Source organism: Hoplias malabaricus, chromosome Y, assembly GCF_029633855.1.
Source record: "Hoplias malabaricus isolate fHopMal1 chromosome Y, fHopMal1.hap1, whole genome shotgun sequence".
NCBI lineage: Eukaryota > Metazoa > Chordata > Actinopteri > Characiformes > Erythrinidae > Hoplias > Hoplias malabaricus.
The window spans coordinates 80663680-80680401 of record NC_089820.1 but is presented as its reverse complement, the minus strand read 5'-3'; the positions used below and the strand labels follow the sequence as shown (position 1 = coordinate 80680401).

The 16722-nt window shown below is 36.8% G+C and overlaps 1 protein-coding gene across 3 annotated transcripts in view; it reads left to right on the top strand.

The window, feature by feature from the left end:
- LOC136677933 (piezo-type mechanosensitive ion channel component 2-like) overlaps positions 1–16722 on the top strand; it is an 80662-nt gene that overhangs the window by 18803 nt on the left and 45137 nt on the right. For all 3 annotated transcript variants that reach the window (XM_066655652.1, XM_066655653.1, XM_066655651.1), the window contains exons 4-10: positions 2514–2556; positions 7954–8116; positions 10563–10845; positions 11396–11609; positions 14220–14388; positions 15585–15686; positions 16324–16359. In XM_066655652.1, coding sequence (XP_066511749.1) covers positions 2514–2556; positions 7954–8116; positions 10563–10845; positions 11396–11609; positions 14220–14388; positions 15585–15686; positions 16324–16359 — 1010 coding nt within the window. The remainder of the gene's footprint in view (positions 1–2513; positions 2557–7953; positions 8117–10562; positions 10846–11395; positions 11610–14219; positions 14389–15584; positions 15687–16323; positions 16360–16722) is intronic.

Genomic DNA, 16722 nt, shown 5'->3' with positions numbered 1-16722 from the left:
ATCTTCAGATCAATATCTGAAAGGTCCCCATTCAAGAAAAAATCAAAATGGTGATTAAGCATCCTCAGTGTCAGCACCAAGTCTGTGGAACACTCTCCAAATAGAAATCAAATTGACTCCTTCTGTACTGTCGTTTAAAAAACTAAAACCACAATTAAATAGTTTAGCTTCTATAGGCATGTTGTTATTGTGTTTGTCTCTTTGTTTGATTTCTTTACTGATATATTTATGTATATGCATTTTGTTTTTACATGTTCGCTGATGTAAATGATGTAAGTCTGGTGTATTTTTTTAAAACTTGTATTATATATTGCTTGAGTTATTTATTGTTAATATGTGGAAAATATTGTGTCCACACATTGGAGTAGTGTATTTATACTTTTTTTAAAATTAATAATTGACTAAAATATTTGAGCTTACCACTTTGTTGTTGGTTCTGAAGCTAAATAATGTCAAGTTGTAACTCAGCTTCCAAAGGAATTCCCTAAAGTCCCTAATTAGACACTTAATTTACAAACAAAATAGACAGACATATTGATTTGTCATTATTGTAAACACTCCAGTTATAGACAAAGCTGTGAACACTTCTTGGCAGACTCCAAACACTGGCAATACTTGGCTAAGAATTTCAAGGCAAAGGATACCTAGAAAGTATATGCATTGTCTGGAATAATCATTAGGTGGAATGTACAATGTCTATCAGAGATCCATTTATTTATATTTGTTTGGGGAAAAAGTCCTTTGGACTGTTCAAATGAATAAGATATTGACACAATGAAGATTTTTACAGCGGTTTCAAAACTTGTAAATAGTTCTGGGCGATAAAGCGATATCGATATGGTTCGTGCGTGATAATGATGATAAGCTTTGGGTAATAGAGCTCAATAAACCTTCATTTCTATTCCTGGTTAGCACACTATCAGGCACATATACTCATGCTATTACGGTGAATGAACAGGCGACCACATGAATGTGAGACTACAAACAAGACTATAACAGGTTTAATTCAAGTGCCTGTGTGTATCTAACAAGATTTTCCTCACACTAAATTATTTTCTCAGCTCGCAGATTTTTAATTTGATCCAATGCCATAGATTAGGCTACTGCTCTTAAATAAACACTGCAAAGGTCAGAACTTTTTTTTCCGCCTTGCACTACAACCCTGAACTGGATAAACGGTTACAGACAATGAATGACATAACGTGCAAAACTGTAAAAAATTTCTAGCTTTCTCACTGTTATAAGCACTGTTCTAAGCCTTCTAATGGGTTAAGTGCAATATGTTTACAGTTCAGCACTTGGGATTGTTTATTCATTCATTCATTCATTATCTGTAAGCGCTTATCCAGTTCAGGGTTGCAGTGGGTCCAGAGCCTACCTGGAATCATTGGGCACACGGCGGGAATACACCCTGGAGGTTCACAGGGGAACACAGACACACACATTCGGACACATTTTTAGTCGCCAATCCACCTACCAACGTGTGTTTTTGGACTGTGGGAGGAAACCGGAGCACCCGGAGGAAACCCACACGGACACAGGGAGAACACACCACACTCCTCACAGACAGTCACCCGGAGGAAACTCACGCAGACACAGGGAGAACACAGCACACTCCTCACCGACAGTCACCTGGAGGAAACCCACGCGGACACAGGGAGAACACACCACACTCCTCACAGACAGTCACCCGGAGGAAACTCACGCAGACACAGGGAGAACACACCACACTCCTCACAGACAGTCACCCGGAGGAAACCCACACGGACACAGGGAGAACACACCACACTCCTCACAGACAGTCACCCGGAGCAGGAATCGAACCCACAACCTCCAGGCCCCTGGAGCTGTGTGACTGCGACACTACCTGCTGCGCCACCGTGCCGCCCTGGGAGTGTTTATTTATTTATTAATTTACGCTTCAGGTAGTAATGCCCTAACAAATTTTTCATGACACAAGACATAGATATCATTACTTTTGTGAAATTTGAATTGGTGAATTGTATTTGTGAATTGGAGTAATGTGCATACTGTATAGTAATGAGCTTTGCGCCCAGTGATTCTGGATAGGCTGCAGACCCACCGCGATCCTGAACTGGCCGGTTAGAGACATTGAATGAATTAATGTATAGTAATGAACATTTGGTGTATTCAGTTGAAATTTTTAGAAGGATGTCCAAAATGTTAATACTGTGATATATATCGAGATCAACCAATTTAGAATTTAGACAATTTAAACTTACTGCGATAACATTTTTGGCCATAACGCCCAGATCTACCTATAAACATTGATGACATTTGGCACACACTGAAAGTGTAATTTAAATCAGAAATTTTGATTGTGAGCTGTCTTGACATACCCACCCTTTCAGTCGTATCATAAAGATGGCCTGAAACATAATGGTCAGCAAGCGGTTAAAGGTGTCTTAAATTTATTACAGCTTTGAATTTCAGTGCATTGAATAAAAAATGTGCTCAACTTATATTAAATTCTTCTATTATTTTTCCTCCAGGTTCATTGTGGGAGAAGTCTATACGACAGATTGGATTTGAAAGGTAAATCATTTGGCTTATAATTCTCCATAGATTGTTATATATGTCTGTCGAATACATAATATTGCAATTTTATCTTGAAATAAGTTTGCATTATAGCATATTCCATAGTTGATAATTACAGTTAATGCAATACATTAATTTCCTCTTATATTTCAATTTAAGCCTTAATTACGTCAAATTTTAAATCTTTATATTAATACTTTGCTTCACTGCAGAGCTTAAGATGTCAGACTGCAGTCCAAGAGGGCCAAAGCTTTGCAGAGTTTATAGGTTATTTTCCCCAAATTATCACCCTTGAATCAATTTTTCGGTCTTTAAACCTTTATGAGTGGACTTGAAATTGTTAGAGCAGGGTAAGTGCTAAAATCTGCAGTGCTGTGACCTCTTAGTGAGTTCTCAAACATATTCTCCCCAAAGTGAGTGATGCGTGGTCATAATATGTTCTGCTGTGTAAGGCCATTTTCTTTTGCTAAAGTTTTCAGTTTAATCCACACCATAAATTTTGAGGCTGCTCTGTTGGGTCAATACATTATGAATCTATGCCCTATCATGGTCAATCAGCTCTGAGCACTTGACATTTATGGACACTATTGTGCTTCACTCAGGTGATTGAATTCTTTAAAAGTTAAAGCAAGTTCAGTAAGGAAAGAGTGTATTCTGCAAAGAAAATTGAGAGATGAGGAGATTCCACTGTTAGAGTAACTGTTCATGTTTCATCAAAATATATTTTTGCTTCTATCTTTGCTTGTGTGTCACATAGTTTCAGACCTATAAATGTCATGTATGACGGAAAAAGAAAAGTAAATTCAGCATAAAGTTGTTTAAATGATTATTGCATTTACTAAAATGCAAAAAAGGTAATTGGCCCCATAGGGTCGGGCAGTAGGTTTTTAGAGATGGTAAAACTGTGGTACTGGGAAAAGTTGCTGGTATTTAATAATGAAAATGATAGTGGTGAAACCAAGACTACTCACTATGCCCACTGCAAATCCAGCAAACCATGTTTAGAGCCCAGATGGAGGAAATGCTGGAGAAAATGGTGACAAAGCATTGAATCATTTCAGAAATGTTCAAGTGCAGTTAGTTTATGTAGCAGGACAACATTCCAAAGCACAAGAGCAAGGGTACAACCAAAAAATATGCCTCAAAAGCAAAAAGGTAAAGATTTTAAGTTATGTTTCAAAGTCCCATTGAGAAGCTGTAGCAGAAACCGTAACAGTTTAAGGTTGAAAGCCTTAGTGTGGCTAAAACATGTCGTTTTTTTGTGGATTATCTGTTCAGTGTCCACATGTATGAGTGTCCTTAAGTGTGAGTGATTCCACTTGGTCTTTGGACCCAACATGACCCTGAACAGTATGACATGTATACAGAAAGGGAACAAATGAATGTTTATAAATGTTTTTAGTTTCCTCCTATTCTAACTTTATTAGGAAACCATGTAGTCTGACTAACGTGAAAAAGAAAAAGAATTTGGGAGGGGGCAAATAAATTTTTCACTTACAAGAATCTATTATCTTGGGAGTGGTGACTGTTGGTCAAATTTGGATATCTAAGTGATACAGAGGGGACACAATATATCAAATGATTCCTAGACATTATTTTTGTTTGGTTTGTTATATATTAAATATATAATTATTATTAAAATGTATTTAAATATCATCATCTACCCCCCTCCTCCCCAGACATGAAGCTTATGTTGGCTTACCAGGTTCAGTCAGTCAATCAATCAATCAATTCATTTCACTTTATATATATCTTAGATGGGCAATTTATGTTGGGCACATGGACATCACACAAGAGAGACAACAAATAACACAGTAAATCAAAAAATATCAACAACAACAACAAAACACTCACTTGTGATTAATTAAAATACCTGTGAGCAATTAATGTAAAGGAAACGCTGGATAAGAAGCTAGAGTTTGAAAGCAAAATGAAGGATATCTGATGGATCATTAATAATAGAGCATCTATTTTATAATGTTGATTGTCTGTACAGTTTATTCAGAGATCTCAGGTTAAAGATGCAGAACCTACACAAACAAATGTGGACCTTCATAACTAAAACAAATATGCCATAATCAACTTATTTACACAGAAAATTGTACATCATTTCACTAAAATATCTGCCTTCGGTAATGAAAAAGAATTGAAGTATGTAAGGCTGAAGTTAGATTTAAAACACAGCAGTTATTCCTAACTTTCTTTGTTTAAAACACACATACCACAGTGTTTACACTGTTTATTCGTATATATATATATATATATATATATATATATATATATATATATATATATATATATATATACATACATACATACATATATACGTATATGTATATATATATACGTATATGTATATATATATATTTATATGTACTTTTATTGCTCCTTTAAGTGATATTCAAACAAGTAAATTTAAGCTCCTTTTTTAATGTTTGCCAGATTCATTCAAATATTTATTTATTTATTTATTTTTTGCAAGAGGTACTCAGTGGAACAGTACATATTCATGTGAAACTGAGGGCTGTTAAACAAACATTTATAGTTAAAAATAATGGTAGCTTTTTCTACTGTTATAAAAATAATTGTAGCTGGTCATAGGTAGATTAAATTCTGTTGTTTTTGTCAACAATTGCTTTTCTGATTACTGGCCTGAGGGAGGGGCAGGCCTTGTGGATGAGCATCAAGTTCCATATATGTTTGGCTCAGATATCACTCATGATATGCACAGCAAAACTGATAACATTAAGTGGTGGAAAATCATTGGCTAGTGCACTCTTTCACAGTTGGTTGTTTTGCGTCTAGGTGAAAAAGAGATGGTTGTGATATTTTTAAAGTATTGAACTGCTTGACTCGTCCTTCTTTCGCCTGTTAGCAGAAAACAGAATCAAACAGCATTATGGCACTTATGTGTGTGCTCAGCAGTCTGCCCATCACTTCATACGGCTCCAATCTGTACTCCCCTCTAACCGTGGGCTGAAGATGACTAAACCTAATTATACCTGAACTGCCTTTGACAGCCCTTATTTTTCAGATCCTTGACATATGGATGTGCTTGCGGGACCCTGATCCTATTAGCCGTGGTTTTCCTAAGTGCTGAAAAGTCCTAAGCATGTCTTTTGCCAGCAGCATTGCAAACAGGGTGTACAGGCCCCTGGAAAGTGGCAGGAAGCTGAACTGTAAACTGTTTATGTCCCTAATTGACCTGTTACTTCAACGAAGGCATTTAGCCATGACATTATGGCACGCTGATGCCTCTCTCCTCTTAAACCTGGCATGGAGACACAGAATGGGAGGAAACAAAGCAGCCAAATTGACTTACAGCTAGGATGGCAGGGAGAGATGAGTCTAAAGTGGCTGTGAAAAGGTAGAAACCAAGCATGTTATTATTATTATTACATAGTGTTTTTGCAGAGAGCTGTTATCTTGTATCAAAGTACCCAGGTGTGTTTTAAATTGACTCTTGACAACCAATACCACTGGTATTTAGTACATTTATTGGGTTTTTATCCTCCTTACACATGGTATTTCTTATGTAATACATTTTTGCTTATGTAGAACTTAGCATAAAACTTCTGTCAACATAGAACAGAGAACGGGCAGTAATATAATGTACAAACGTCAGTGTAAAACTTTATCAGTCTAATGTTTGGTAGTGAACTTACAAGCACACACATTTTTGGGGGTTCGGTACATTGCTCAAGGGCACTTTAGCAATGGACGATTTTGTTATTTGTTATAAACAGTTCCATTTGATTTAATGTGTAGCAGGACATGTAAATATACCTTAGAAGGATTAACTTGTCATTTCAAGAACAATGTTAATTTTCATCTTTAAGCTCTTTTTCTCTCCTGAAATTCAGTAATTTACACTTGAGAATTACAAACACCTTTAAAGATTGTGAAGTGTAAAATTTGGCATTTTGGACAAAAGTGTCCCATCAGTTGGTAGCAACTTTCTTGTCATTGCTCAATTCCTTAACAATAAACATACTTATTATTCACGGGTTTCACTTTGTGGGTACTGGTTTATACACCACAATGCCCTTAAAAAAATCAGCCCCCTTCGAAAACAGGATTTTATAGACATAATAATGGAATGCAGAAAAAAGGGATGTTTTGAAGAAATCATTCCAGTCCAGAATAACACTTTAAAGAAAAGTTTACTTTCATTGGGGATGCTTTAAAGGAAGTCAGTGTGTGTTAAATGAGAAATATTTATATCCTTTTAATATGGGGCAAGGCAGATTTTATGGAACAGGGTGGAGAGGCATATAAAACCAACACATTGTAGCACGTAACAGATGTGCAAGAAGCTGTATCTGGAAAATGCTGCAGGAAAAAGCAGCATTCCCAGAAAGTTTCCACGTTTCAATCACTGCAGATGGTTTTCATGGGACCACTGCAAATGGATGTGGTATTTAGTAGTAGGCATTTCAGTTATATTTAGTCATTTTTATTGAGAAATAGCAATTTATTAATTAGTAGCAATAAAGTTTTGATAAGTAATCAGTTCATTTATGTTGCTTTTATTTCACCTAGCATTGTTATATTATATAAATATATCTATTTTTAAAATGTACTCTTTGAGATTTATGTTTTGAGATAAACGTAACATAAATATAGGCAAATGTAAAAAGATAAGCTCGTGTTGATGTAGTCTGTGTCTCTGTGCTACACTGTTAGGTGTGTGGCACTAATGGCAGTTTGAAAAGAAGATTTCCTGGTATTACTGCATGCAAGGCAACAGTCCATCACAGGGCAATACACACTCGCACATTCACTCACACCTGTGGACAATTTTGAATAACCAGTCTGCCTACCAGCATGTGTTTTTGGACTGTGGGAGGAAACCAGAACACCTGAAGGAAACCCACACAGACACGAGGAGAATGCACAGACTGTGACCAAAGGCGGGGCTCAAACCCACAACCACAGAACCCTGTAGCTATGTGACACAGATTCTACGTGTTGAACCACCATGCTGACTTTGGGATTGAGAAATAATAAAAGAAAACACACACTTCTTTGTTGACTGTGTATTAAAGCAAGAGCACAGTGCTGCAGTGTGTTGAACTGGTTTATTGTGACTCAGATGACAAACTGCACTGGCCAGCGTTTTGTTCAGATATGTCTTTTGCGTTAGTTCAGTCTGGAGGATTAAATATGAGAACAAATGAAAGAGAAATGCTCAGTGGTATACAATGGATTATTCTTAATTATTGATCGGTTTCCAAAAGTTTTTTTTAATAATTTGACTAGTTGAGCCATCCCTAGTATTTAACTGACTATTGGCAGATGAATACCAGCCTCAGGAACTCTTCCTATTAGAATCTTATCAAATACTAGTCATGAAACTCAGCAACTCATTCCTGCTCTTTCCTCTGTGATCAGCGTTAGAGGGTCAGACGCGGGCAATGGCATCCGGGTGTTTATCCCCGACATCGGCATGTTCATGGCAAGCCTGGGAACCTGGCTATTGTGTAGGAGTCTTGAGCAGAAGAGGCCCGCAGAAGAAATGGCTCAGTTCAACCATGACTTTGAGGCAGATGATCAGGTGAGATTTATACGAGTTGTTAAAGCATAATATTAGCCTTATATTTTATCATCTAGGGCCCAAAGCAGAATTTTTGTTGCATGTTTTTCTTTTCTTTTTCCTCATCCATTCATTCTTTTTTGAGACATATCAGTGCAGTCCCAAATACTTTTAGTAATTTGATGTCTGAGCTCTGGGGCAATCGATATAGTTGTTATTAAGAATGAAAAATGCTTCTGTGTTTGATTAGTACATTGAAATTTTATCTTTAATGGCTACAGTTCCACATCCTTTCACATCCTTCCAGGCCTATTCTATTACATTTAAAATATATGTGCTTTTCTTGTGCAAGAGAAAATAAATATTTCTGAACATTTAATAAGATAAAAACAAGTAGGTATACCAGTAAATGTAAACCAAGAATGCTAAATGTATCTGATGCCACAGTTTGACTTATAATAGATTTTATGCTGCAGGAGTAGCTGTAGAACCGTAGGTCAATAAAGAAGTAGAGGGTCATTTACTTGATATTACTTTCATTGATTCACTTGCACACTGAAACGTGACCACACGGAGAGTTGAACAGTCAGACCAGTTGACACAGTAATGATGATAAAGAGATCTTCCCAAAATAAAGTGCTTTGACATTCTTACACATCCATACTTTACTGCTTTGTTCTGTGTATCAAATCAGTTCATCTTCATTTGCTTTTTATTACTTTTAAAGCAAATATTTTGAAAAGGGCTTGTGGCAAATTCACTATATATATTTTCTTGTAATAAAACCATATTATATTTAAAATTTGATTGACCTGTAAACATCAGAAACACAGTTAGAGACCATAAACAGAAAGCCATTTTTACCCATTGTTCCGGGTAGGCTCCTGATCCACCACAACCCTGAACTGAATAAGTGGTTACAAACAATGAATGAATGAATTGGACGAATACATGTTGTCATCCAGAATAATCTTATTCTCAGGAGAACACTTCATTGTGTTGTTGAGTTATTGTGGGTGAAATGCAGTGCCACACGTGCTGTGAACGTGGCCACAGAATAATTTATTTGCAATTGGTATTCAGACCAGTTTAGGGTGGTGTTTATAAGACTGCCAGTTTGAGTAATTTTCTCTGCGTTTTGCATCACAGTTGTTTTTCTGCCCAGCTTATGTGCTCATCTTTGAACTTCGTCATATATTTGTCTTGTTAAAGATATTGAAGAGCACAACATAAAGCTTTTTGCAGACCCGAATTAAACCTAATATCAGACAGAATAGATTGCAATGAAAACATCCAATGATGTAATAAGAAATTTCAATACAGAATTCATATAAAATCATATACAGCTGTATGAAGTACAGTAAGGACTGTAGTACAGTAGTACACTGTATTCTCAACTTGTCCAGTGTTCAGCACTAGCCTTAATTAATGTTCAGGAAACCAGCCCGTAGTGTTTAATCATTATTGGGTGTGTTCAGTAATGCCTGCATGCCGTGTTAATGTTAGCAGGGTGCTGGTTCCTGAGCCGCAGGCCACACATGTAGAGCAGTTAAGAGCTAGTTTGGTTTATTGTGTGTTATTGTTGATGGAATACAGATTTACTGAGGTGGGTTAATATGCAGCAGGTTTGTTATGTTGAAGTCATGCAGGGACACACACATTTCTACACAGACTTCAGGCTGATTTATATATTAAGAAGTGTTTCATGGATAAGTGTAAGTTCAGAGGCCTTAGTGTGTTTACCTTCAAAATCTCAACTGCATGTTGTTAAACTTATACAATGATCAGCCATTACATTATGACCTCCTCCTTGTTTCTACCCTCACTGTCCATTCTCACAGTTCTACTGACCACACAAAAGCACTTTGTAGTTGTAAAATTATAGATAGTACTCCATCTGTTGTTCTGTTCACCCCTGTTCTTCAATAGCCAGGGCCAGAATTATTTGGGGGTTGGGGGAGGGGGGATGGATCCCTCTCAGCGCTGCAGTGATATTGATGTGGTGGTGGTGTTTTAGTGTTTGTTGTGTTCATATGAATGGATCAGACACAGCAGTGCTGCTGGAGTTTTTAAGACACTCACTGTCACTGCTGAACTGAGAACGGATTGGGTTAAAAGCAGAGAACAAATTTCTCTTTGTGCAAGCACAGTGGCCAATGAAGTGATTCTAATTCTAATTCTATATCTTAAAATCCAAAAACACATTTCAGTCTTATTTCTACATGTTTCTGGCGGGTATTCTAGAGCACATTCTCCATGATTATGTCTGAAATATATTATTGCATCTTTGTGTATAATTACACCAGTAATCTAAGTACAATGAGAATGAATTGGCTTTGTGTTGTAATATGTAATTAAGTACAAGCAGCATGTAATATATTTTGTGCTTAGTTTGCTCTAGAAACCTTAGCACCTAGGTCTTTATAGGAGAAACAATTTCTGGCTTTTTCTGTGAAAACACACACAGGAGGAAGAGAGCAAAGAGAAACTGGGCCTTAATGATGATGATGATGATGATGAGATGCTTTTTGATGAGGACTTTGATGCTGAAGATGAGGCTGAGGAAGAGGATATTGGTCTGGAGGAGGAAGAAGAAGAGGAGGAAGAGGAGGAGGAGGAGGTGAAGGAAAGTGTTAAGATGAGGGTTCTGCGCATAGTTGCAGGAGTAGCCTCTAAAGTGAAAGAGATCATCGGTAACCTCATCACTACAGCAGGGAAGGTGGTGGTGACTATATTGTTGGGCCTTACAGGTAAGAAAAGCTGCTAAGACGAGGTATGATTCTTGCATCAGGTCAAGCTTCATCAGAACATAGCTATTACCCAATGACAATCTCTGTGCAGTGCATATAGTATTTTATCTTAATGAATTCTCTTTTAGATGACATTAGGCTAGTAAAATATTCCTTAAGTAATAATCTCTTCTAAAATACAAGGTAGTATTTGAATAACATGTAATTAAAAGGGCGCTTGGTCATCAGTACACCTTTTATATACAAATCACAGGAGCCATATTTAATAGCTTTCATGGTTTGATATATTTGTTATATTGTGTCCATTAACCATTTCAAAGTTGAAATTGATAATAAACACTAGGTATCATCGTTCATAGAAAAATACACAATGGCTAACTGAGCTTGTTATTACTTTAAGAAGATTCTTTCTAATCTAACACTGATAAATTGTATATATTATCATGTTTTATATATTGAAAGCATTAAGATAATTGAAATGCTTGCAGTCAGTTTGACAGTCCTTTAAAGCTATGTGTGGTCTCTTTGATTTTTCCCTCTGCACTCACAGGTATGATGCTGCCTTCTCTGACCTCAGCCGTTTACTTTTTTGCCTTCCTGGCTCTGTGCACTTGGTGGTCTTTACGGAGGACTTTTGACACCCTCCTCTTCAGTTGCCTGTGTGTCCTGATGGCCATCTTTTCCGCCGGTCACCTTATTGTACTCTACTTATATCAGTTCCAGTTCCTCCAAGACAGCATTCCTCATGAAGACAGTTACATCAGGTTTGGGACAGATTGTCTTTAATTCTTCACATTAGGTTTAATGCATCTCATTCTAAACTGACCTACAGATGGTTCTTGTTGCTTTGTTGTAGACTTTTACATTAAAATTGTTGTAGACTTTTACATTAAAATAGTACCTAGCATTTTACACAGTTCCTTTGACTATCACCTTTTGATTAATGAAGGTACTTTAGTTTCATGATTGTTTGATTTACTCGCACTGACGCTTACTTGGTCTTCGTGGTGAAACACAGAATTGACACATCTGTAATCAACTTTAGACTTTTTAGCAGTTGTGTTTGGAATGAATGGCAAAGTGACACAGCTAAACAGCTAATAATCTAATTGCTATTAATTTCCAAAAAAATGAATAACATATTTATAATCTTTGAAAAATATATTACTTTGGTTATAAATATGAACGGCAAAGAGTATGAAAACCAAGGCTAAAAATCTGTGATAAAGAACAGAAGTTGTGTGCGTTTTATGCTGTTTGCTATCTTAGAGCAGGTGTAGTACATTCATTGTGCCATTTACCATGGAACCCTTTTAAATGTACTGTACATTTCTGAATGCTGACTAATCCAAATCCAACAGTGTGTTCAGGAGGTAATATTATGTCTGGTGCATATCTTTTTTAATCAATACGGACACTGTAAATAATGCATGTCTAAAAGCACTCCTACCCCGAGGCATGAAGTTGTGTTGTAGTGCAGTATTAAAGATAACCTTTTTTGAAACAATTGAACAAGCTCTGTCTATCAGCCAGTGGTTTGAAGCATAGATCCGAACCCATTCAGCATCTGTTCTCATTTACTGTGACAACAGATTGCCAGTAATGGGCTCTGGGTTTGCATGTGAGTCATGCACTGGAGTTTATGTTTAAGTACAATGAACTGGTACACTTGTACACCAGGGTGTGTTCCTGTCATGAACCCAATAATTCTTTCCCAATGTGACCCTGTGACCGTATGAACAGAATAACACACTCGTTATGTTGTTGCCACCTCTGTCAAAGTTAATGTGTTGGTGTATTATAAATGTGGTAGCACTTTCATTGGGAGATTGCCAGTTTATCTCCATTAATGCCTCAGCCATACGAGGTGGGGAGTCAAATAGAGCTCAATTATCCTTGCTCTCTGGGTGGGCAGGATGATTCCCCCATCCACACAAGTACATTGGTAGCCAGTGTGGGCATCTGTTGGTTACGTTTTTCTGGTTTGGGGTGTAGTTTTGACTGACTGGGCATTTGGTTTTCTCCTCCAGTACATTGAGCTGTTCAGTGGCTGTGCAATGGTGGCAGTGCAATTAGAGGCAGTGTCTGTCCTAACGTGCCTTCGAGGGATAGTGCTGCATAGTGATTGAGTAGAATTAGTGAAAAAAACTTGGAATTAATGTTATTAATTGTGAAATTACCTTGATATTAAACTGTTGACCTACTGTATATGCTCATTGCACTAAAGATTTAATGAGTCATCATCTACTGCCACTTTGCTTATTGCATTTTTAACAAACCTGTAAGAGACCTTTGAAACTACCTGCCTAGCTGTCAGCACAGGGGCTGATGTGCAGACCTTTAGAGACAAGAGGGAAATTAAGCATCCCTCATTTGCATCATCTGTTCAAATGTATATACACATTATCCATGAACTTCAGACCAGCCTACGGATGAAAGGTACGCTGTTCTGAAATGTCACAACCTTTCCCATAATAATGACTCATCTTACTACATCTGATTGAACTGCTGATGGAGCTCAGATCTCTATATACACACAGCCTTTGTATTGTTGTCCTTGACTCCTTGGTTAAAAATTGATTTCAGGGGCTTTAATTCAGTTGCCTTGGAACAGTAAGGTCATTATTTCTAAGTATAGCCACATTGCCTTGGACAGCCCTCTATTCATTTGGCCTAATCTGGGGCTCCTTATAAAAAGCTGTCAATTCGATTGATCAGCATACTGCATTCTTTATCAGCACAAGCAAGAGTGGAATTTATGAGCCTGATGACTGTGTGTTTAATGCTTAATAAGCCATAAGGAATGTATGTAATACAGATGACAAATAAACAGCTGCAATGCTCACTGGGTTTAAATGCTGTAATGGGCACTTTTTTAGTCTTGTGTCAAAGAAAACATAATTGTGATTGAAAGATAATAATAAAACTGTTTTATAAGAAATGTGTTTACATGAGGTTGTGGTCTGTAAATATTTTGTAGAACATAAGGTTCTTGGGAGTTGCTTGGTTTGCCCTGAGCATACTTACTCACAGTGGCAGTACACACAGTAGGTGTTCCCATATCCCATGGCCTAAATCTGGCTGTTGACAGGTCCTTGGCCTTAGTCTGCTTGACTGTTGAGAGAGTGTGGACAGACACCACTTCTAATTTCACGTCCTGTGTGCATTAACAATAGAGCCATGGAACATGACTGTTCCCAGACACAGGAAGGAGCTCAAACAGGAAGTGACATCATCAGGATGTCTCATGTTTTAGCAAATGTAATACTGGCTGTAAACTGTGGCAAAGGGAAACTGAGAAATTACATTATACAAAATGTTTAAAAATACCTGTCTTTTTCTCTGTCTGTTTGTCTCTCTTTCTCGATCGACAGAGTGTTTGGCATCTCTTCTATAGTTCAGACAGACTGCGTATCTACGTGGAGGTTGAGTCTGCATGATTCACTGAAGTGGCACCATTTTGTTAATCCCCTTATGCTCCTGGTACTGTACTACACTCTGGCCACATTAATTCGCCTTTGGCTGCAGGATCCCACGATCACAGTTAAGACTAATGTCACTTTTTATTCCTTATATAATTTTTAGTAGTATACTTATAGCTCTTTTCCAACTGAAATATATACTTTATTATAGAAGTATCGACACAACAGAAGACAAACAAATGATTCAGCCGGATATCTATTGCTTTACACAGACTTAGTCTAGCTACTGACATATAAATGTTAGAGAATTTGGATCATTACCTTTAGGGCTGCAGCAAATAATTGATCAGTTTGATAATGTTGATAATAAAAATAAAAATAGATTAGTTCATTTAAAATCAATAATGTGAGTTAGTGATTCACTTGAAAGTTTATTTAACTGACAAAAATGGCAAGAAAACATTTCTGATGCTTTCGCTGGCTGTGTATATATTAGCTCCTTTAAAATGTAATACCTTCAACTACAAATGCTCAGCAATGAAGTAAGATGCTAAAACGTAATGATATATACAAGGGGTAAGGTAATGTGATTTGTGCATGTTGGAGGTGGGGCTATGACAATGCTGTATATATTATAAGTGAAAATAAAAAGTCCAAACCAAAAGCTGAAAAGTAGTGTTATAATTAACAAGGCTATAACAAGGGAATGTTTATTAACTGTGATTAAGTGTAACATTATGAATTATGTATAATTTGGATTAAACACAGAGCTGTAACATTAAAATTTAAAAGTACATTGTATTCTGTCCCATAAATGACAGAATTTCAAAAATCAATAGTTTTAGCACCCAAGAACAGAGTCATATTATCTGCTATCCCTCCTAGGACTACAAAACCCTGCAGTACATACTTTTATAGAGAGATCAATAATCTGTGTCCTTAAAACCTGCATGTATGAGAACTTATTGATCAGTGGGCTGAGTGTTTCTCTGTTTACTGTTTGGAAAGTTAGCAGTGATCATATCTTATTACACTCTAAATCTGTGGGTGACAGTACAGGGAAGACATTCCGGAAAGCAGTCAATATTAATGTAGATATCCATATTATTACATAATCCGGCTGTATAGGTCATGAATGTTATGTATATAGTTTACTACATAGCCACTGGGCGTTAATATTTAGTATTATTAATATATCATTTTTAAGAATTTCAATATTATGTTTTTAATTACTTGAAATTAAGTACTATGTCAAAACACTTCATTATGCTTAATTTTAAATCATTTATTTTATTTGCTTATTTACTTATCTCACAGGTGACTGAGAATGAGGAGGAGAATGAAATTGACACAGGTCAAACAGCTAACAGGAGAAGGCTGCTGTGGTGGAGGGCACACCAAAAAACGGAGGAGAAAAATGTGAGTATCATTCACTCATTGTAGATAAATTGATTTGTTGTGCACATATGTTTTGTGTGGGTTTGAAAGGGATGGGCTTTTGAATAGGATGGTAGTATGTGTCTCCTGAGTCTATCTTTTGACTATGATTGGTGTGTGTTTTCCTCTTTTTTTTTTGTCTGAAATGGCTTTGATGTAGAATACCATGTTTTTAAAGCCCTAACGCGGCACAGTTCCTTCTGATATAAAAATATATATGTAAATAATAAAAATCAAATGTGGCTGTTTCCCTGTAAAGGTTGACTTATAGGTATTAATATTTATTAAAAAATGTAAAGTTTTTAAGTAATTCATGAAAGAATATCACAGCTGATAAACTGATCAGTGAAGGGGCTTCTGTTTTAGCCTTTTCAATAGGCCAGCAAACTGCTGCTGTATTTTTGTAGCTACATAGTTACAGCTGTCCTCAGCAGGACTGAAAGCTTTTGCCTCGGGCCAGCGCAAGTGAGTGATGGTCTCTAATCTCTATAGGCTACTCCTCTTTGTTCCAGCTTAGCATTAACGATAGAGAACAAAGTAATGCCATCGACCTTTTTCTGCTGGTCAATACCTTCACTTCACTTTTCTTCTCTCTCCATTTCTCTGTCTCTCTCCCTAGCTATTGTCTACACAGGATGGTTACAGCACCTCTGAGGTTAGAGCACATTTGCGGTTTTCCCAAGTGTTATAAAAGCATCTGTTCAGCGGCAAATTTAAGCTCTGAGATATACCACAATTGATCCAGTCCTTATATAATTTCTTTGCCTGTGGTGCCCTTGCTTTGGCATGCTGTTTAACTGAAGTTAATAGAGTCAGAAACATGAAGTTCTCTAATACAAATATTAGTGCTCTTGCTTCCCTGTCATTTTAAAGCAAGACCAAATCTCTTGAAGTTAAACGCCTTGATTTTTATCCTCTTTTAAGAGGATTTTTACCCATTTATTAAAGACAAAATAAATTAATTCATCCAGCTTCATCCTGTTCAATGTTTGGTTGTTCCTGTAAGACAAGATACATT